Source organism: Epinephelus fuscoguttatus, linkage group LG10 (genome assembly GCF_011397635.1).
Source record: "Epinephelus fuscoguttatus linkage group LG10, E.fuscoguttatus.final_Chr_v1".
Taxonomy (NCBI): Eukaryota; Metazoa; Chordata; class Actinopteri; order Perciformes; family Serranidae; genus Epinephelus; species Epinephelus fuscoguttatus.
In genome coordinates this window covers 41820826-41843717 of record NC_064761.1, presented here as the reverse complement: position 1 = coordinate 41843717, position 22892 = coordinate 41820826, and the positions used below count along the sequence as shown (strand labels likewise).

The 22892-nt window shown below is 43.4% G+C and overlaps 2 protein-coding genes across 3 annotated transcripts in view; one reads left to right on the top strand and one right to left on the bottom strand.

The window, feature by feature from the left end:
* The window catches only part of plpp3 (phospholipid phosphatase 3), a 38679-nt gene extending 28138 nt beyond the window's left edge, over positions 1–10541 (top strand). For both annotated transcript variants that reach the window (XM_049588214.1, XM_049588213.1), the window contains exons 6-7: positions 268–444; positions 8261–10541. In XM_049588214.1, the coding sequence (XP_049444171.1) occupies positions 268–444; positions 8261–8389 (306 nt within the window). In that variant the 3' untranslated portion in view covers positions 8390–10541. The remainder of the gene's footprint in view (positions 1–267; positions 445–8260) is intronic.
* prkaa2 (protein kinase, AMP-activated, alpha 2 catalytic subunit) overlaps positions 1–22892 on the bottom strand; it is a 194377-nt gene that overhangs the window by 46810 nt on the left and 124675 nt on the right. The gene's annotated exons all lie outside the window — the stretch shown is intronic.

The following is a 22892-nucleotide window of genomic DNA, read 5'->3' as shown; positions in this document are numbered from 1 at the left end:
CTGCCCACTTTGATTCAGTCTAGACCTCTCAGACAGTAATAATACACATGCACACACACACACAGAAACACGCGCTGCAGGTGTACAGCTTGGTGTGCAGGTCATTACTGGCATCAGAGAGGACTGACAACCACACTGATAATGCATGTTTTTCACCAGTAAATTCTTTATTTAAGGGTTTGTGTGTCAGAGTTTTTACACAATAACTGCATAATTGATTCTGTTGTTTGGAGGAAAATAAATAACATCATCTCTCTGTTTTCTCAGTTTTATCTCCAGTCCAGGTTCTCATGGCGTGGCGCTCGTCTCCTCCGCCCGCTGCTCCAGTTCACCCTGTTGATGATGGCCTTTTACACCGGCCTATCACGTGTGTCCGACCACAAGCACCACCCGACCGACGTCCTGGCTGGCTTTGTGCAGGGAGCCCTGGTGGCCTACTGCATAGTGAGTACACACATGTCACGCAAAGAGACACATAAATCCAACATGCAACCTGCTTGAAAATATAATCTGAGTGATAAAGCACGAAGGCATATATCTTTCCGCAACTTAATACTTTTCTATAATTGACCATCGGGGATCCTACAGACGCACCGACCTTCAAATAAAGTCTGCCTCCGCCTAGCTCTTTCTTTGACTTTTTCTGTTCTCTTCTTTCTCTGAAAAAGAGAAATGGAGCAAGCAGTGAAGTGAGGAGAATCTGATTCCCTTTAATGAATAACACATTGCGTGGAGTCAGGCCCTTGTTCAGGAGGGTGTGCGTGTGTGTGTGTGCTAGTATGAATCTGCAAACTTCTTTGCTACTTTTGTGACATATCGTCGCAACAGTTGCCAGATGATTTTCGTAACCCTCGTCATTACACTAAGCTAGACGGAGCCAAGGAAAATTGAATTCGGGTCAAGAGGAAAATGGAGGGAGTGTAAAAAGAGAGAGAGCAGGAGCGCGTGCGAGAAAGAGAGAGAGAGGGAGGATTAGCCTTTGAAACAGGAATGAGGGCTGTTAATTATTTTGGGTTTTTTATTTGGCGGCTCTGGTTCTATCAGCACAGCAGGCCCCTGCTAAACTCTGCTGCCTCTGGGAAATGCATGGAAAGACACACTCACACACACACACACACACACACACATGAGCAGCCCTTACCTTTCTACACGATCCAAATCATGAACGTGGAAAGGATTAGATTCATAAACTTTAGCAAGACCTCAGTAGTGGCGCCTAGGCAGACTTTGGCACAGCTAAAATGCACATGCACGCTCTCTCTCTCACTCACACACACACACACAAACACACACACACACACACACACACACACACACACACACACACACACAGCACACCAGTGTCCTTGAATGCCAGGATTATTCAAGCATCCAAAATGAGCAGAAATCAGTGAGTAACAATAGACAGTAATGCTCTGGCAAAATCAGCACTCCTCCAGCTGGGCGAAGCTCCTGGACGACATCAGCTTTGACAAGAGGGGGAAAAAAGAATGTTCTCAGAAATATGCTCAATGTATGAGCTTGACCTCTGAATGGGCAGATCTGGCAGGAGGAGCGAAGGGAGGGAAGTGACAGGAGAGAGGAGCCTTGTCTACATCTTGGCTCGGGATGAGCGTGGGTTTAATCCAACTCGGCTATTCCACAACCCTCAGAGAGACAGCTTAACACACAAACACACAGACGCACTGTTCACATCCACATGCATACACAACACATGTACATACGTATACACAGACGCACGCACACTCATTTTGAAACCCCTGCCGATCAAGGCGGTGAGGTTAGTTTTACGATCCTTGACGCCCGTTCTGATTTGCCCAGTCTTAGTAGAAACACACATCTGTGAATACTTTAGCTCGGCTGTTTCAGCCTCTCAATGAGCAGCAGAGCAGAAAGGACCTGACAGGAGATGAGTGGAGGCAGGACAGAGGCAGTATGAGGCCTGTTTGCCTGAAAAAAGCCAGCAGAAAGAACTAAATCAAAGCATGAACATACTTGGATCTTATGTTAACAAGTGTGCAGGTTCCAGTCATTAATCTTTTAAAAGTAGAGTTTGAAATGTAAGAGTAAAAGCACGAGTTCACACTTTGAAATCAGAGATGTTCAGAGCACTGAAACAGTCTTTTAAATGTCTCCGCTTGGATCTGCTACATGTCCTCTTGATGTACAGTGATAGTTGTTCATAAGTGTGCCTTTGATTTGTCTTTGAAGGTCACTGAGAATACACTGTAACAACATGACGAAGGCTTTGAGGGTTCAGTCTGTATCCCATACTGGTTGTAGAAGCAGCTTTGTTGTTGGAGAACTTTGGGCGTCATTTACCCACTGTTCTTAAGAAGACATTTCTTCTTGAAACTTAGTTTTCACCAAAGTTTTCTTATTTGGGATTTGTTCTTGGGTAAGATCAGACTCTACACACTCTCAAGAGCATTGTTACACATACTTTGTGCTGAAATGTTTGTGCACAACAATAATATTTGTATAATTTACAATACTTATAAATAGTTATGTTTTATCACTTTACAAAAACCATTATGGTCTTTAAAGGCCATGATACACCAAGCTAACCATCGTCTGTTGGTCAACGTTGGGCCATTGGTGAGCGTTTGCTGCCCTCATCACTGAGGTATGTCCTGCACCGTTGGCCCTTGTTGGCGCTAGTTGGCGCTAGTTGGCTTTTTTTCCGCCAATTCAGCGTGTTGAATCAGCGTTATCAGTTCAGCTTAGTGCACGAGATGAGAAACAAAAGTGAGGAAAGTAAACAAAGAGCTAAAGGGGATTGAGATCAAAACACACTTGTTCCATTAGGCAAGATTAGTTTTCTTTAGCCTTTGCGCTTTTCAGCAGGAACGTTTCGGTTCTCGGTTCTGCTTCTTCTTCATCTTATTTGTCCTTTTCTTCTATTTCTGTGGGTGCACACGGCCCTGCAGTCTCATGTCCTTTTATGAGGATTGGTGGCGTGTTTACCTTTGCTGGCACGTGCATTAAACTTACAGGGACAATAAGATTCGATAAGACTTTTCTCAGGACCTTTCTTCAGATTTTAGGAATAAAACTTAGGAAGATATTGGTGACCTTTGTAGCCAATCATTCTCATAAGATGCTTCCATGAAGCAGTTGATATTTAAGAGCCCCAAGGCAGCTTGGGTAATGTGGTCCATAAATCTTTCCTGAGCTTGTGTACGTACAGTGGAGACATGGAGACAGCAGCCTCCAGACACTCACACTGCACTTGTCTTGATACAAAAGTCTGATTCAAAGAACAAAAGAATGCAGTGGTGCAAATTATTGGATTTTCACGTCAGTCCCAAGTGTGTGATTGTGAACAATTGTTCTAAATATCACATGATGAGTAATAAAGCCTTGTGGAAAAGTATCTTCCTTTCCAAATACATTTGAGTAATTGGCTGTAGAGAATTGTATTATTCCATGACTTTATTGTCAGGGCTATTCCAGGTTTCCCCAGGCTACCGTTACCTCTTTAATCCCACTGCTCTCCGTGTTGAGTGCCAGTAAATGAACAATACAAACCTGAGGCAGGAATGAACACATTCATGTGTAGTGACGTGTTCGACTGCGGCTTTGCTGTAAGTTAATTGCTGCTTTGTCTTTCCTCACATTTGATGACAGACGGTGTCTGAGTCGGATACATTAAGAGTTTTTTTTTTTTGTTAAGAATATGTAGATGAATGTCTGTTTTGAGTCAGACTCCAGACTCTGTCTGCAGGGCTCTGATCCAGAGATTCAAAGAACCACAACAGGAAGTGGTCCATCTGTCCTACCTGGCACTTCCTTTCAGACGCAGTGACCTACTTTTCAACATGTGTGGTAACAAAGGTCAAAAGGGCCCAATCCAGCAGGAAGCAGCTGTCCGAAAGCTGGGGCAGCGCTTTTCGAGGTTCATTGTCACAGTAAAGAGGAGTCGGGTCAGGCATTAAAGGAGGAGGGGGCAAGAGGATGCTGTCCCTCCCTCTCTGTTTTAAACACACGAGGACAAGCTGGATATGCTCAGGGTCTCAAATGTTAAAGCTGCGTGGTCAGTGAACTTGTGTAGAAGCAGGAAGTCATTTTTTTTATCACGCAACTCAAGTCTCTAAATTCTGAATTATATGCGCAGTGCAAACAGTTAAAGGTCCAGTGTGCAGGATTTAGGGGGAAGATAATATACTAGACATGTTTTGTTTCATGTATAACCATCTGAAAATAAGGGTGCTTTCACACCTGCCCTGTTTGGTTCGGTTTAGTGGAACTCGAGTTTGTTTGCCCCCTCAGTGTGGTTCGTGTCGGCAGGTATGAACACAGCAATCACACTCAGGTGCGCACCAAAACAAGCGGACTGACCTTCTTGAAGAGGTGGTCTCAGTCCGGTTATAAACGAACTCTGGTGCGGTTGGTTTGTGGTGAGAAGGTGTTCCGACCTGGATGTGAAGCAACTGCAGTCACATGACACATTGTTTGGGTTAAACATGAGCATGTTACAGTCCTGGAGGATTATTAATGTGCACCTCCTCCTGTACTGCCTTAATATGCACATTCAGCACATCCAATGCATCAAAACATTGTTTTCTAGTTGGAGCCGCGCCTCGTTTTCAAACTGTATGCTTTGACTAAAATGAACAATGACAGCAATATAGTCCACGATGAGCAGCGCTAAAATCAACCTGCGTAGTTGTCCCTCCATTGTGACATTAGAAAGTGTCACATTTATCTTGCAAGTGTACTCTTCTTCAATGCTTTTTCCCACATGGAAATTCTGACCAATCAAGAGCAGCTTTCTCGCAGAAGGCATTTGATCTGGTCCGCTTGTAAATGCTGCCGTGACAACACGAACCAACTCTAGGCAATTATACAACTTTGGAACAACATGAGTCCCTGATTTGGACCAAAGCAAGACAACTCTAGGTCTCTAGGTCTGAGAGCACCCTAAGAATCATCATGTTTTCGTTTTCTCAGAATCTACATAGAGAGCGGGTCAACATCCATGAAGTCTCTGGGTTTGAATCACCTGATTTAGAGAGGGAGAGACCTCTGCAGATAAAATGGCTCCTGGTGAAAACCTTCTGAACACTGAAGAAATCCTAACCGGGAATATATGCTTGGCACACGGGAGAATATTCAGCAGGTTGCAATCTGCAGTCCTCACTGCTAGTTGCCAGAAAATCCCACACTAGACCTTTTAACTTACTTAAAAAACTTGACATTTGACATTGCGAGACATGCAGTCGTTTGATATTTCCTCACAAATGTGTCAGAGTTCCATCCTCTGACCTATATTGGCTGAATGCATTAACCGATGTATTGTGTGGTTAGGCTGCAGATATATTCATGGTTGGTTTCATGTGCGTGCGAACAAATTCACTGGCGGGGGTCTGGTGAGTAACGGTGGTTTTTTAGAAATTCACAGTTCCTGCAATGTACTGCACTCACTTCCTGTGTGACTCACTTACTTAATGTGTAAGGCTTGATATTTAAATAGTGGTTAAGGACAATTAGAGGCAAACTCTCTCTCTCTCTCTCTTTTTCTCTCACACATGCACACACGCACACATATATGTATTCATATTCAGTGCATGCACTGTTTTTTTTCCTGCAGTAGAAGCCTAACTGCTGAGTCTGCATCTCTCAACACAAAAGAACTGGAGGCTGTGTGTGTTTGCATACATCATGCACAGGAAGTGGTGAGGTCGTGATAAGCCTTCCACCATGGCCGGTTCGGGGGCGATAGGTTGGAGGTCGGGTGACGTGGCAGCAAGGCCCACTATGATTGGACACCGAGCATCCCCGATGGAAAATGAGCTCAGGATGTTTCCAAGAACGGGTGATTCTCAGAGATATGACTTCACATCATATCCCCCCACACTGCGCTAATTATATCATATATGATATACCATATTATGATGCACAGAAGACGCTGTACAAACTAACGGCTGTACAGACAAAGAGCCCTTTTAAGGCCTTGAAAGCAGCTGTGTGTTAAGGAGGAATCTGTATACGACTGATGTCATCTATGAGTCAGAGGTCACCAGTGAAGGTCTTTATGGTCAGTAAATGTCAAGCTGTAGCAGAGGAGAATGTCTTTGTATCGAGTGAGTCTTTGTTTTATAAATAGATCACCGGCTGCAGGTTGACCATGGCCACTCGTATATGTTTCCCCGTATGAAACCAGCATGTATTTTCACTGCGTATTTTCTCCCATGAGAGTTATCCGTGCTGTTTTCTTGGAGGAGCTGGTGCCCAGTCGGCTCTCTTTCTCAGAGCTCGCTGTTGAATGGCAGCTCCCCTCTCTTGGCCCTCCCTCCTACTCGTCTCCCTGGCACAGGCCCTCTGCTCGCCCTCGACTGGCAGCACGGAAGGAAAAGCTGCTGCGCCTGCCAATTATGTGTGTGTTTGTGTGTGAGTCCGCAGCTGAAGCCACTGTTGCTCATGACTGACCCCAGACCCTTGTAAGTGGAAACGGTAATCCACTCTTTCAGTGGACAGTAGTTTCCATGGTCCCACTTCCTGTCCACCCATGCCCATTTTCCTGTTTGACATATGATGTCATCAGGATCTCAGGAAGAGATTTCTTTTCTGCCTCTTTTTTATTTTTTCTCCAGCATCCTTCGTTTGCCACCAGCAGCTGCCAGGCTGACCTCAGAGTTGATGTAAAGGGGGAATTCACCCCTGGCATCATTTAATTGCGGATTAGCTCGGGTTCACTACGTTTGATTGTCAGTTTAGAGTGAGCTACACTAAGATCACTTCCTTCAGCCAGATTACTCAGCGCTGCTCGTTTGGGGATTGCACAAAGGGTGGCACTTCTCATCATGGCATCATAAAGTAATGCAACATTCCCTTTTACACTTCTCGCCAGCTCACAGCTCCCATGCAGACATTAACAACACGTGGGTGTACATACACATTAGCCCTGTTCAGACCTGCTGTGTTTTACCCAGACTGTCTCCAGACCCAGCTAATGGGTGCAGTTCACACCTGTTATTAAATTAATCTGACATTTCACTTGCGCAATTAGATTTTTTTTCTTGTGTAGAGAGTGTAGCTGCTGTTAATCCGAGCAAAAAACATGTTTGAGCCCAGCCTCAGAGCCAAGAGGAGACACATGGTGGTTATTTGGTAACTTGGGAGTTGTCTGGCATAGGCAAATCAGCTGAGATAGGTTTATCATGACCGATGCAAATTACAATGAAAACTCATCTGTCCTTGAATGTGGTGCATTTGCATTAAAATCGAACTGCTAAACTGTACACACATGCCCGAAAAACAGCTCCATATTTGGTTTGAGCCACTGGATCCCGTCTTTATCATCTCCACCAGGTATAAGCTAGGTGGTTTGGTTGAGTGTGTGTGTTTCTGTCTGTCTGTGTGCAGCTAATCTCACAAACTACAGGACCAGTCAGCCTAATATTTTATGTGCACATTTATGACTGTATACTTCAGGATCTTCATGGTTGCGGTGATTCACAATTGTTGAAAAACCTGTCTTGTATCGTCATTTTCTGCTGGCTCCTCACTCCTCTTCATCAGCCTGTAGGGGCTATCAAGTCCTCAACAACATCACATAGCATAAACATTGAGCAAAAGGCATTTCTGACAGTCAGCTCAGCTAAAAACAAGAAGCCACAATATTTCAGGTCTCATTGTGGTCTTTGTTGTGGCTCAAATGCTGACATCCAGAGAAAAGTTCAGTCTCATTTTAAACCAGAGCATCTTCAAATTAATTCCATACTTGGTTTGTTATGAACCAGTAAGTCAGACATGATAGGAGATTTTTTTTTTTTTTTTTTTTTGCCACAATCATGGCCATAAAGGAGCCAGGAGGGACAGTTTAACCAGGCGCAACCATTCTGAATGGACCGCAAGTGACTCGCAAACATGTCAAGTTTGTAAAAAACACGCTTCATTTTTAAGTACAGTGAGTTTTTGGCACAAAGCTATTTGAAGTGCTTTGAAGTGCCGTTTCCTGCTGTAGAGCGAGTGCATAATGGACAGCTACTTCACAGAGGCAGCAAACTAGCTCAACAACATGGCCAAATGTAGTTATGACACTGAATATAATAAAATTTGTGGATCTTGAAGTGATGACTAAGGAGAAATCTGGACCCTGTGGCTGCACCAGTTGGGAGCCACTCGTCTAGAGTGGCCTCATGCTGAGAGCACTTTGGGATGATGTAGTCCCTCTTGTTTTCCTCTGAGTCTTTATGTCTTCTCTGTTTGCTGCTGTCCTTCAGTTTCCTCACCTCTCTCTCCCTCTGTCCCCCAGGTGTTCTACGTGTCAGACCTGTTTAAGCCCCGGGTGAAGCCAGCCACGCCCCCGCCCTCCCCGATCAAGAAGGAGCTGCTCCCTTCTTCCGACATCATCGAGAGGAACAACCACCACAACATGGTGTGAGAGAGGCCGCGACTACTTCCTGCGACCGAGGAGCCAATCACAGCGCTGCTCACCTCCCATCGGACAGTAGAATGTAGCGACGAGAGACTGTAGCTGCTTCTCAAACGGCACCCTCCTCCCTTTTCTGCGACGCCCAGCGAGGCGCTGTGTGGACTAGGGTGTCAGATTTGAGATTTGCACAGCAGAGTCCACTCTCACTATCCAGACATTTTTTATTTACTATTATGTCAACTACTAATCAACATTTGAGCCCATCATTTTGAGCACAAACAGAAAAGAATTGGAAGCTAAAAGGCAAAACGAATTAAGAAATTGACTTGACAGGCAGAGCTGAGGGTGTGGAGGTTTGATGGAAGTGTAACCACATGAAGGGAAAACACTTGTGAAGAAAAACAAATGAAGAAAAGACACACAAAAAAAGACAAACCCCCTGCCTAGGGAGAGAGGGGGTCCCAGTGATGCTTCCTCTCTGAACTCTCTGTGGCCTTGGAACATCGTAGGACAACAACTTCCTTTGCTATGGGAAGGATATTACTGCAATAACTAGCAGCATAGAAATATTAACAGTATAGAAAAATATAACTTATAGCACTGTTTTTAAAGTTCATTGTCCATTATCACCACTTGCTGCCTGAGACGTCAAACTGACAGAAAACTTGATGATGCTGACACACACGAGACAGAAATATCGACTCCTGGAAGCTGAGCGAGCCTGATGTGGTTGTTTCATAAGACTCCATACTCAGGCAGGATAAAGTTAGCATAGCATGGCTTCTATAACAGTAACCCTGCACCAGTAGGTCCACTGTAAGGATCATATACTGATCTTTTAAGGCCGTTGTAACAGAGCAGAGCAGAGCAGTCCGTCGGGTGTCTTTCTTCTTAAATAATCTGTGTCTTTAAGAAGTGAAGCGACCTCATATACCTCTGTCTCCAGATCAGCACGTCAAGCTTTTTGCAGTGGACTCTCAGAGCGGCCCAAACCCGGGATGTTGCATTTCTTGAGGGTTAGATGTAGTAAAAGGGGGGATGTATTCTGTGGAAGGAGGGAGGCAGATCTCACAGCCGCCCAGCACCTGTATAAGAGGCGTGGCTGTGCCATGCCACTTCCTGGTGTTGGGGAGGAGGCATCTGTTTGGCTTCCGTAACAGGAAGTGGACGGGTGGACAGAGTGAAGGGGTGCGGGCTGTCACCATGGAAAGAGGGTGATGAATTACAGCTAAGCTGGCACATTATTTTGGGATGATTTGGGCTCTTTCCGCTGGCAGGGAGGGGCTCTCACCCACCCAATCACTCATTGGCGATGGATGTTTGTCTCTCAGTGTGTGTGTACACTCCTGTGCTTGTGTGGGTACGCTTGTGCTTGTACATGTACATCCTGTGTGTGTGAATGTGTGTACATATGTATGAGCGCTGTGAAAAGGAACCCCCCCACCTCTTGATAAACTACGTGTGTGTTTTGTAAAACACGCACACTGTCAGCTGTGCCAGGTGTGTCTGTGTGTATGTGTGTGTGTGTGTGCGTGCGTGTGTGTGAGAGCGAGAGCAGGTGAGAGTTATAAAAACTGTGGATCTAATATTTTTATTCTTTGCTAAGAAGCATCTTTTAACCTTGTATGTTTATAGCCTGTCCCTGTATAATCACTAACAGTTGTACAGTACAGACACAGAAGCCCTTTTTATTTTACAGCCGACTCAGATATCCTCCTCCAACAACACACTCCGCCATGTTGCACATCTTTCTCATCGTATAGTCCGTCCTATCATTTCACCAAGCCGTTTTCACTCTTTTTATAAATATATAAATAATGTATAGATCACTAAAATTAACTCTGTAAGATATTGTTTCTTGACATGTTTAGATATATCCACTATGATTACAGACCTGTGTTCTCTACAAAATGCTGCTTAAAAAGCATCGATTGACAGATTTTTGTATCTAGATAACTAAACTATTGTAGATTGTTATAGTTACGTTTGTAATATGCATTCAACAAAAAATACACCCACAATTGTATGAAAATTCAATATTAGTATTTTTGTATTGTCTCATTTTTTTGTACAAAGACATAGTTGCAATGCTGTTTTTTCTGCTAAATGTACTTAGCTCTAATACATGTGCTTTTAAATAAAAAGCTCATTATGAACACAACTTTTGGTTTGTCTTCCCTGTTGATCCTGCAAATGCATGTTTAGATGATGTTAGTTTTGTACTGCCTGATGGATTCTTTTGAATATTAGCAGCTGGAAATGATCCCTTTTCTTTCCCCATTCACAAGACAATATAAAAACTGCACACAACTACAAGTACATTTACCCAGGTACTTTATTACAAGTTTTAGGGACTTATGTATAACAAGTACATTCTGCTGATAATACAGTCGACAGAAGAAAACATTGGTATGGGATGATGCTGCAAACCATGAATAAGTTCCATTTGCTTGTTTCAGACATACAGCAACATTGACTTTGTCATTAGACGGAGGGGATGGTGGATGGCGTGTCACCAAGGCGAGATGTCTGCCAAGCTGCAAACCACTTGTCAACACCAACCAGCAACAAAACTGGTTGTCAGTATTCCAGCAGGGATAGTGCTATGAAGAGTGATTGTTTTTACCGAGACGCTGCTGCATCTGCTGCTATAGTGGCATAAAAAAGAGGTGTTTTTTTTTTACTCAGACATTGTTGCTTTTCCTGCTAGGATGGTGGCTTGCAAAGTGATTATTTTTTACGAAGACATCCCTGATTTCCTGCAAAAAAAGCAGTTATTTTTACCGAGACATCACAACATCTCCTGCTGGTATCGTGGCACGAAAAGTGGTTATTTTTTACAGAGACATTGCTGTGTTTTCTGCCAGGATAGTGGCATCAAAACCAGGTATTTTAAGCCAAAACATGATCTTTTCTTAACCATGACTAAGGGGTTTTTGTGCCTAAGCCTAACCACATTAACCACAGTGTTGTTAAAACAAAAAGTTCCACCGTATCTGCAACACAATAATGTACAAATTCAACATGCATGCAGAAATGTACAACGCCAATATTTTCTCTGGTGATTGGGTTGTTGCAATAGTGCTGCAGAGATAAAACCTGTAAGAGAGGATTTACAGTGTGTTTTGTGCTGTTGCTACTTTTACACACTGGAAGTGAAGGATCTGAGTACTACATTCCTCCACCACTGCTTAATATAGTGCCAGTGAATATAGAAGCTGCAGAAGTAACACTTTTGCAGCGGCCTCACCGTGACCTTAGTTCCTCTTGTCGAAAATACCACATGAAATACACAAATACGACACACACTTAGACATGGGCTCAGAAGTGTGTGTGATTTCACACTTGGGCAGACACCAGACCAGAGGGGCTGGCGTCACTGCGTGCATGTAAGTGTGAGTGTGTGCCATCATGGTTTGCCATTCTGACTGAAACAAGAAGTGTCATTTTCTCCACCACAACGTGTTTCAACCAGGGAGAGAAAAGCCTGAATGACACTTCTCAAGTGTGTGTCACCCTCTTTTTGATAACACAGTGATTAAATTCAAAAGCTGTGCTGTAATCGTGCACAGCAGCACACCATTTAAACCGCATGTACACGTAACAATATTAGGTATTTAAAGGGAAATTTCGGTTTATTTCAACCTGTCTCCTATCGTCCTAAATTTGTTTCAAGTGACTAGCAACATAGAAATAATAGTTAGCATGTTAGCCGTTTGCCTAGATACAACCGGGGCGTCAGACCTGTTAAAACGTAAGTGAACGGGCAACCTTCAAGTGCAAAGTTGGTCCACTAAACAAGCTTTTTTTCCACAAAGACCGCCTCATATCGTTAGGATAAATGTCAGAGAACATATAGAAAACGACATGTAAACGTGTTGTCTTACCTTACCGGTGTGCTGCCATGTTTGTTTACCATTTAGCTCTGCTTTCCAAAGCGCGGCCGAAATATGTCTCGCGAGCTCTAGATAAAGCCCAGCTGGATACTACTCCAGGTGGAGGTGTCTCGTCCTCGGTCACATCCAGACCTTGAAAATAAGGCTGCAACCGGTCCCATTCCTTGCAACAGAGGCATTCCTCTTCTGTGGGCACTGGGGCACAGCATCCACAGGTACACCACCAATCTCCAGAGCTACGCAGCCTTGCAGCAGCTATTCCTCCTCTCTCGTCCTCTACCTGTTATGCCTCTCTCCCTCTCTCCTCGTCTGTTCTTCAATTTCACCAAGCTCTTCGTCAGTGTATTCTGGCTCAAATAAATAAGGGCGGCCATCAAACTCTGCAAAATCAAATTCCTCCTCCACAAAGTCGAAGTCTGGCAAAAAGTCAGCCATTATTCTATAAATCTTTCATAAAATAAATGAATGAACTTTTCAGGCTACTGTCCGGTTCTGCCTTCCAGCTGTTGCTGCTTGTTCTCGCGAGATTTCAGGCACGCTTTGGAAAGCAGAGCTAGATGATAAACAAACATGGCAGCACACCGGTAAGGTAAGACAGCACATTTACATGTCGTTTTCTATATGTTCTCTGACATTTATCCTAACGATATGAGGCGGTCTTTGTGGTAAAAAAGCTTGTTTAGTGGACTAACTTTGCACTTGAAGGTTGCCCCTTCACTTACGTTTTAACAGGTCTGACACTACTACGCGCCCCGGCTGTATCTAGGCTAACGGCTAACATGCTAACTATTATTTCTATGTCACTAGTCACTTGAAACAAATTTAGGACGATAGGAGACAGGTTGAAATAAACTGAAATTTCCCTTTAACACATACATTTAAAACTTTTCTGAGTAGTTTTCATGCGAGCATGACATGACGAGGAATAAAAGAAAGGAAGAAGTTAAAAAAGGAAGAAAGAAAGACTCAGACAAGAGCTGTCGAAGCAGTGAACAACTGGTACTTACTGTATGAGCTGAATGAGTAAAAAGGCAGTCACTTAGTGCAATCATTGGACTGATGTTATCATTATAGTGGCATGTGTGTTTCCCCTCAGTGTCCTGTAAAGTGCAGTCTTTTATTGACAGTGACAGTACAGCTGGTCTGAGGTCAGTTGTAAAAAACAGCACCAAACTGAGATTTACGGTGCCTGTGAACAGCTGGTAGGCCTGGGGTCAGCCATGCGTGGCTGTAATAGTAGAGGGCCTGCTGCCGAGGCAGAGAGGCCCATGTTGTGGTCTTGTTTGGCAGCAGTGGAGCAGAGCAGAGCTGGCACGGGGCCGTCACAGGGAGGCCAAGGCATTACATAGTACCGTACCTCTCTCAGTGCAATGGGTGTGTGTGTGTGTGTGTGTGTGTGTGTGTGTGTGTGTGTGTGTACTGCATCACATACTGCACAGAACATCCACTCACTGTTTACTCTCATTTACATGAAGCTGATGTTTCCGTCATCTTAGTGTCCAAACTTTTATATATAAAAAAGGCGAGTTCCTGTTGGCATGTGGAAACCTTGTCGCTCTGTCGGTAATGTTGACATTTTAACACAAGTTGGATGGATTATGTCCTCTGTGGGCTGAGGAATTCCTCCACCCTTGGTCTTATAAAAGCTCTTCAAAACCCCTTTGGATAATCTACAGAATGCACCGTGGTCACGTTAAAAACAAGGCTGTTTTTCCTCAGTTTATATACTGGAGACACAGCTTCCACCACACGCTAATGCTTCTGCAAATATGAAGCTTTCACGCATAGTGGTCACTACAAAGGACAGCGATCAAAAGGCCATTTCCTTGAATATGCATGGCTTTTGATGCCGTAGTTGAACATCAATCGTCAAAGTGGTCATCCCATACGCTGCCACCTGTTGGCCAGCCTTTATAGGTGCAACACAAATCTTTTGAAAAACCAAGATGGCCGACGGAGGGACGGAGGGAATGCAATGCTCACCAGCTCATGCCAATACTTCCACAGCAGGAGACAGACCCCTGTAGGTAAGTCAAATTCAGCAACATCAAGTAACATCTAATGCCTACCAGACACCAGAGGACTGTGACAAGACTTTTTGTTGATTTTTGACACGCTGAAGTCTCACACTCTTTCGCATCTACACACAATGTGATTTTTTAGTCACACATTTGCAGATCTTGCAGAGTCACGTGCAAGATTACAATTAGATTCCTTTTGAGATTATTTCCCATCTTGCTGCTGGTGGAAAATGTTATTCCAAAGCCCATTTTAAGAAATGTGACATATCAACAATTCCTTATGTGTCTGCAAAAACATCTAACTCTAGAAACACAAGATAAAAGGTGTCACATGTCAGCAGTATTCTTGTCCGTTCAGCATCAATCTGGTCGATAAAGATAAACAGTGTTTGTGCACAGAGTTGCCTCAACTCGCTACCAGCCTCTACGTGTTAGCTGGTGGATCAGATACACACTGAATTAAAACACAGCCTCTTGTTAACTCTACGTACGAGAGAACTGAGAATTGTTCACTTGCACTTCCCCAAAGTGCCCTCCCTGTTTACTGCCTGTTTGCTGCTGGAGTGAGTGCCCATCATTGAGCTTCACTATTTGCATGAGCCAAGACTAAAAACTTACAATGATACTGAACATGTTTGATCATACTGGAATGTCAAGACGACCACCTCACACCAAACACATAAGATCATGGGAGCATGTGACAACATTGTCTGTGACAGGGAAATCACTTGAAAATTGGTTTGTTGTAAGGCCTGCATAAAGAAAAATACAGCTGCTAAGTTAAAATTCCCAAGTACTAATTTTATGTGTGGAGAGAACCAGGAATAATCATCATCATGCATTGCCTTACATCATACAATTACTGACTGATGATGCTTGTGGCAGTGATGATGATGAATACCTGCTAGCAGATGCTAGCAATAACCCAATTGCCAGGAAAAATGTTGCCACTGTATGTTTCTGCAAACCACAAATATGTTACATTTGCATGCTAATATGTAGTGGATATATTAAAGCAACGCTGTGGTTAACGGGTGGTTAGGCTTAGGCATAAAAACCACTTGGTTATGGTTAGGAAAATTCCATGTTTTGGCTTAAAGTACCCAATTCTGAGGGCATAATCATGCTGGAAAATCAATGATGTGTTGGTTACAAACAACCACCTTTTGTGCCACTACTCCAGCTGGAAAAACAGTAATGTGATGCTAAAAAACACCCACATTTGGTGCCTAATAAGCCACTGGAAACACAGCAACAACTCACTGAATCTCAACCAGTTTTATTGTTTGTTGGTCTCCAGCGGTGGTCTGCAGCTTGGAAGGCTTCCCTCCTTCATTCAACGCCATCCACCATATTCTCCTCCTCCTGATGACAAAGTCAGCTCATATATGGAGTCAATTTAGAAATGTTGATATGATAATATGAAATGTGCAAATTTAACATATTTATGGTTCACAGAAATGTTCAGTGACACCATTATCTTCTGGCAACTGGGCTGTGAGCTGAGGAGGCTGATGCTTGAACAGTATTAGAATATGTTATATTTGTATATGAGTGTTAATTTGTGAACTAGAGTACCAGCATCAAAGATATATTTTAGTTTATAGTTTTCAGAAATTAATCATTTTATCCAGTGGTTTGTTAAATATATATTTAAACTGGAACACTCAGAGAGTGCAGACCTCCGCCAAGCAGCTCGGATTTCCCGCCATTTTATTATTTTATCCACTTCGCTTCAACCAATCCCCACCAAAATTTTATCATCTGTTCCTTGTCCCATTATCAACCCTTTATGAAAATTTCATCAAAATCCGTTCAGAACTTTTTGAGTTATTTTGCAGACAAACAGACCAACGCCGGTGAAAACATAACCTCCTTGGCGGAGGTAATGAATGTTTCCAGGGCAGCTGAGGCTCAACGATAGAGCGGGTCATCCACTAATCAGAGGATCACTGCTTCGAGCCCTGGCTCCTCCTGTCAGCATGTTGTAATATCCTTGAGAAAGATACTGACCAATTTGTAAGTAAGTTAAAAACTGTGTAGCAGGTGGCACCTTACCATCAGCTTATGAATGTGCACTCTGCAAAATGATTCATGCTTGAAATGAAGACGTTTTTTTAGCATTAAAGAAATACATTTGTCACATTAAAGTTTTTAAGTGAGTTGACAATTATTTTAAGATGTTGGTGGAAGCCAAAAACAATTTTGAAATTTCTGAGTAGGACTGATTTAGAATAATAAGTTAGAATATCTTTAATAAAGTAATTTGATCATTAAATATTGCCACAACTTTTGGATCAATACTATGTTAGTTCAACTCAATTAAGCTTTTCGATGTTAAAGCAAATCATGTCGGCTGCACTAAACTAAGTTGGTTTGTCAGTTGTAAAAGACTCATTGGATTTACTCAATAATGCCAGAGTTGGCACCACTTAAAAAGATGCATGCAAACTGTTAACTTAATTTGTTAAAGCTGAGCCAGTGTGTGTGAATGGGTGAATGTGATGTAGTGTAAAAAGAGCTTTGAGTGGTCGGAAGACTAATAAGATGTTATCCAAGTGCAAGTCCATTTACCGTTTAGTTAAAACCTCAAACCTGCACATGTGAAAAGAATCTTGAAAAACGCATGTTTAAATATACATTACAATATATTTTCTATGCCTAAAGAGAAATAAAAACACTAAGGGAAATAAAAATTCCCATCTAAGGTTGCCATAATAAAAGGGTTTTCATCAAGTGAACATGCAACATAACTGAGTAATACAGCCAATTAAACATTTTTGATACACTCAAATGTAAATAAAGTGTCATTTGACAGCTGGTAAGTGTCAGCGGCGAGTTAACCCCGTTCTGCTCAACTGGACTTTGTTAGAGATTCCAGTATAATTGCTGTGGAAAACCTTTCCTTTCTGAGAAGACGCCTGACAGATTGATAACATATGTGTCCACATGCCATATGCACCAAATGACTGAACAGGGACATGGGTGAATATCACACAGGTCTGCAAAACGTTTGTCACAAGCAGGAATGCAGAATTAGAAAGTGGGAAATATTCATTTTAGTTTATATTTAACTCAGCACAGTAGCGGAGAGTCAGCATGTGTGTAAGTGGTTAGAGTGGCTCTCAGCTGGCGATTCCAAAACACGGTGGACTAACAGACTTCTCCTCATGCCATGTAGTGGTTGTAGTCAGAGAGCCCTGAGTGAAATGGTCCACTGGCACACATGATATAAAAAGCATCGCGGCATAACAAGAGTGCTACTGTAGGTGGCTCCGGTTTGGCCTGAACGTTGCGAGTGAGTGTGTGTTAGAGAGAGATGGAGCTGGGTTGTGGTGAGGGTGGCACCTCCAGGAGAGCCGTCCATAGGCCTGGAGCTCTGAGGGCCTTTTCTCTGCAGCACGGTCCAGGGAGCAGAGAGGCAGCTGGGCCCGGGGAAGCACACAGGCTGGCCAGAGGAGAGCCAGAGGAGAGCCGGAGGAGAGCAGTGTGGGCAGGACTCTGCACTTCCTTAAGGGAAATGGGAGCAGAGACTCCCAGCAGTCAGCTGTTTACAGTATGTCAGTGTCTGTTTTACACATGAGGTGTGTAGACATAATATGACCCACCTGCAGGACACAGAGTGGACAAAAAAAATGAATCTAGTGTGCAAGAAAGAAAGAGAAAGAGAAACACTTTGTGCCCCACATTCCACCTCCTGATTGAAATGTTTTCCATCCTGACATGAACAACTGAAACAGAATGATAAAGAACAGCAACAGCTTCCTCCACCACCTGCACCCCTGCCCTGCTGTGTCACCTCAGATTTCACAGAAGGAATAATTTCCTTAACTCAACATAAACAGACACGTTGGGAAAATGGAGCAGCTTTTAAATAAATGACAAGTGTCGACTGATTTTGTAAAGTATTAACCCAGTTTTTGGTCTATCTGCAGTATTATATGTGTTTCAGTGGTTAAAATAAGGACACGGTGGGGTGTCAGTCAGAAGGAACATGTGTAGGCAGCAGGAGGATTAATACTTACAGGATTAATGCCATGTTTTTATGATGATGATCCGGCATGAGAACACTACGTCTTTGTTCCAGCTAGAGAGATATTTTGGAGCAATTTGATATGAATGAAAATCCAGTGAGAGTAAAAAGGAGTCAGACATCAACCTCATGTTAATTGTGACAGACAGGAAGACTGGATTAACCTATTTCATGTGTTCTGATTTGAAAGGTTCATATTTGTGTGCAGAACAAACGGTAGGTGTAATAATAGTAAGTGAGAGCAATGAGGAATATTCAGTTTGAAGTGTTTGTCAGGGTTTAGCTGTGGCTCTATGGATATCAATACCTGGCTCCTCTAGTCTGCATGTCAAAGTATCCTCAAGCAACATACTGAACCCCAAATTGCTCCTGATGGCTGTTTGATTGGTGTGTGAGTGTGTTAAAAACTGAGTAGCAGCTGGTAGCTTATATGGTAGCCTCGGTCACAAGTGAATGTGTGTGTGAATGGGTGAATGTGACTCTTTGAGTGATCAGAAGACTAGAAAGGTGCTATATAAGTGCTGGTCCACATATCTGTCGGTTAAACCACATCTTTCCAGAGTGAAGTATCTTAACAACTATTGTAAGGCTGTAGCCGTAAAGTTAACAATGAGGTGGACTAAATCTGTCGTGGGGTCTTGAGGTGCCTCCCAGAAAAAATTCAAACTTTGAAAACTAATATCCTAATATATTTTTTATCATAAGCAAGTACAGCTATATATTATACCATGCAAATATGCAATAAATCTGTTTTTATTTTGCAGCCTTTTTTTGCATTGTTGAGGCCTAAATTGCCTGATTTCACGGTAGCTTTTCTAAAAAACTTTTTGAGGCATTTATTTGCAATGAAATTAAGCAGGCAAGTGAAAACTGCAAAAATTCTTGTGATGCTGTCACAGATTTGGAACCTATTATGATGAGTGTTCAGCTTTCCGACAACAATAAGCCACTGTTGCTGTTCGACAGGGTGTCTCTCTGAGCTGGTCTCCCTCTGCTCGGTTAGCACAAGCTAACACAGCAGCAGCAGCTAACATCCAACACTGAGCCATTAAACAGTCCCAACTATCCCACACCAACACCGAAACAGCTCAAGTCTGTCATTAAACCCATTAATAACCGTTGGCTAATGTTAGCCATGTAATGCTAACAGTTAGCCCTGTCACTGTGTGTGTGACTCGCTGAGCTCACTCACGCAGCAGCGGTTTCATGATAAATAGAGACAGTAACTCCTTTTACACTGCCAGATTTTCGGCGAATGTTGGGCTGTTTTGCCGGCAAGCTGCAAGCGTTTAGACACACACAGCCGGATTGGCGAGTTGATCTGAGGTGCCCAATTTTCCGCCTCGTAGGGTAGACATATTGGTGGAACCCTTTTAGTTTAAACAGAACGAGGCACCCTTCCACCACGGGAGGGGCTGTTGATGACTTGTGGGAGGAGCTGTTGATGATGCCACATATGCGAGCCACTGGCGGTGGATAAACAGGAAACAGCTGATAGCAGGAATTAGCGAGCAGCTAGTAGCAAGAGGGAAACACAAACCTGACAGACACTGTAAAGATGAGCAACTGGGGAGACAAGGAATTGCGTGCCCTCCTTGTCCTCGCAAACGAAGAGGCCATTAACCGTCAGATGACGGGGACGGTGAAGAATGGGCCGACTTACGAGAGAATAGCCGAAGGACTGACCAGCCGTGGCTTCCCTCCCACGTCACTGTTTACGTCACACGCTGAGCTACACGTTTTGTTACTTGCTCACGCCCCCCATTGCCCGAAAAAGGCACATTCTGTATAAACAAAAGTAGGTAGGCGGCATTTTGCTGCACTCCCTGATTTTGTTTTTATACTTATACTACAGCTATGTGACAAATAGAACATAGCAAAGACATTAACATGAATATGCATAAACACATCAATGGTTTGTTGCTGTGTGAATGCGTGGCTGATTTACTGCAGGTAACTGCTATGATATACAGCATTAGTGCTGGTTGATTGATTAGCTCTTGCATAGTGGTTTCTTTTCACCAAAAATGTTTCCACTCCATGCAATTACAGACATTTTTAGCGCAAAATAACGTATTGACGTTAATGTTTCCTTTTCATGCATGTCCTGACGGAAGTGTTATTGCAGCACGGTGGTGCAGTGGTTAGCATTGTCACCTCACAGCAAAAGGGTTCCTGGTTTGAACCCAGGGTGGGGGAGCCCCTCTGTGTGGAGTTTGCATGTTCTCGGTTCTCCCTGTGTCAGCGTGGGTTTCCTCCAGGTGCTCCAGCTTCCTCCCACAGTCCAAAGACATGCAGGTTAATTGGTGACTCTAAATTGTCCGTAGGTGTGAATGTGAGTGTGAATGGTTGTCTGTCTCTATGTGTCAGCCCTGTGATAGTCTGGTGACCTGTCCAGGGTGAACCCTGCCTCTCACCCAGTGTCAGCTGGGATAGGCTCCAGCTATAAGCAGTGACAGAAAATTAATGAATAAATGAACTTTGCTATGATAGCTAATATTAGTGATGGCTGATATATCAGCACTCACAAATTGGCCTATTTGTGTTACCCTTTCATTCTTTGTCCCAGAGGATGAATCCCATTGACTTTGTTGATCCCTGACTTTTTGTCCAGCACCATCAGCAGACCAAATGTTTCCCTTATGCAGTAAAATATCTGAACATCTGCTGAATTGGCACAGAGTTTTGCACAGACATTCATGGTTCCCAGATGATGTATCCTAATTATTTTGGTGATCCCCTGACTTTTCCCTTTAGTGCCACCATGAGGTTCATATTTGTGGTTTTAACCATTGGATTGACTTGGAACGATTTGCCGTTCAAGGAGCCTCGTTTCTGAAATGTAACTACTGCATGAATATAAAAACTAATTGCCTGCCTCACACGTAACAACACTATCCCTGTGTGACATAGTGTCTGTGCACGGGTGGTGAGCTGGATGGAAAAACAGGGAGAGGAGAGCGAAGGATAGAAAGTTAATAAATTTCACAGATGTCAGCCGCACGCGGGGGTTAACAGGTGATTATGTCATCTTCATATAATCGGCCTCTGTGTCCACCTACTCTTCTGTGCTCTGGTTCTCTCAGATCCACATTTCCTTCAACATGTCTTGCGAAGCCTCATTTAACTTCTTTACAAATATTGCGTCTGAGTTTGTGCGCAAGGATTCAGCCTTATTCACTAACCTAAATCCTCTTATTTTCAATTTGAACAACGTAAAAGCTGCATTACGTTTCACCTCATCCGTGACTCCCTGTATGGAAAAGACATCTCCCCCTCCCGTCAGTCCCCTAATGTCCCATATGGAGGAGTGGACAGGTCAGAAAAGGAGCACAGGGATTATGTTGCTCTGATCTTTTTACTAGACATGATTTTTACAGATGCAAAAAAGTTTTATTGGTGGTTATTTCATTTTTTCTACTGACACAGAGATCATTGTACCAAACATCATGGTTAAGACAGAAACATCAAAAGGAAAAACCTAATGACATCTTGACCTCTTTGAATGCACACACACACATATAGAAACACACACTCACCACAGTCATCATCTCCACTGATGCAGTCAGGCAGGTTAAACAAATCCAGAGTGAAGTTTTCTATTGGTGTCTAGTTTCTTTAGAGCAGATGAAGGCCTGGAGAGATTAGAAAGAAAGGGGGACAGCGGATGAAGGGAGAGCAGTGACAGGTGAGGAGGAAATGGGGTAAGACGACTGCGATGCAGGCCTCTGTGATCCTTCAAATGTACAAAATGGAGTTAGGCAAGCGTCTCTCTCCCTCTTTCTCCTCTGCCTTGTTTTCTCTTCAAGGTTGCCAAAGGGAATTCTGTCATCCAGCCAAAGTTGCTTAAACCCCCGTGGATCACCTGCTCACGCAACCCCAGCACTCAAACCCATATTGCTCCCACATGCACACACAAACAAAAACACATACATGCATTCTCCAGCAGCGCAGAGCCACTGGGTGATCACTGGGAGTCAGAGTACAGCTCAGTCCCTCTGGCTGTGATCCAGAGGCTGCTGCCTGATTTACTGGACATCCAGCGTGTGTCCGTGGAGCGTTTGTGTATCTGTTGTGTCATCCTGCAGGGAGCCAACTGTGAGCTCAACACTTGGGGACTATGCATCTGCCTCGCTGACAACAAGCTGAATACCTACTCCAGACATTTGGCCCATCCATTGTACTCGTAAAGATGTGATGTTGGCTCTGAGGAATTTACTGGAATTTGTGCGTATTCAGGTTGAAAGCTGTAATTTGACCGAATACAGTAAAGTAGGGGTTATAGATCGTGAAGCGCATGATTCAGTGCTGGTATCAGTTTGTCTTTCTCTGCGGGAATCAGAGGGTAACAGAGGAGAGTGCAGCTTTCTGCAAGGTTTCATAAGGTCAGACACGGGACTAGATCGAGGCAAGTTAGGGAATGTGATTTAGTATGTAACAAAGCTCCCAAAGCTCATCTATCATTATCTACAATCTGGCCCAAGCTTATGTAAATGCATATACAGCATATGTGTGTGTATTCTTTTGTGTACGTGTGTGTTTCCACATTACCCTAACTGAAC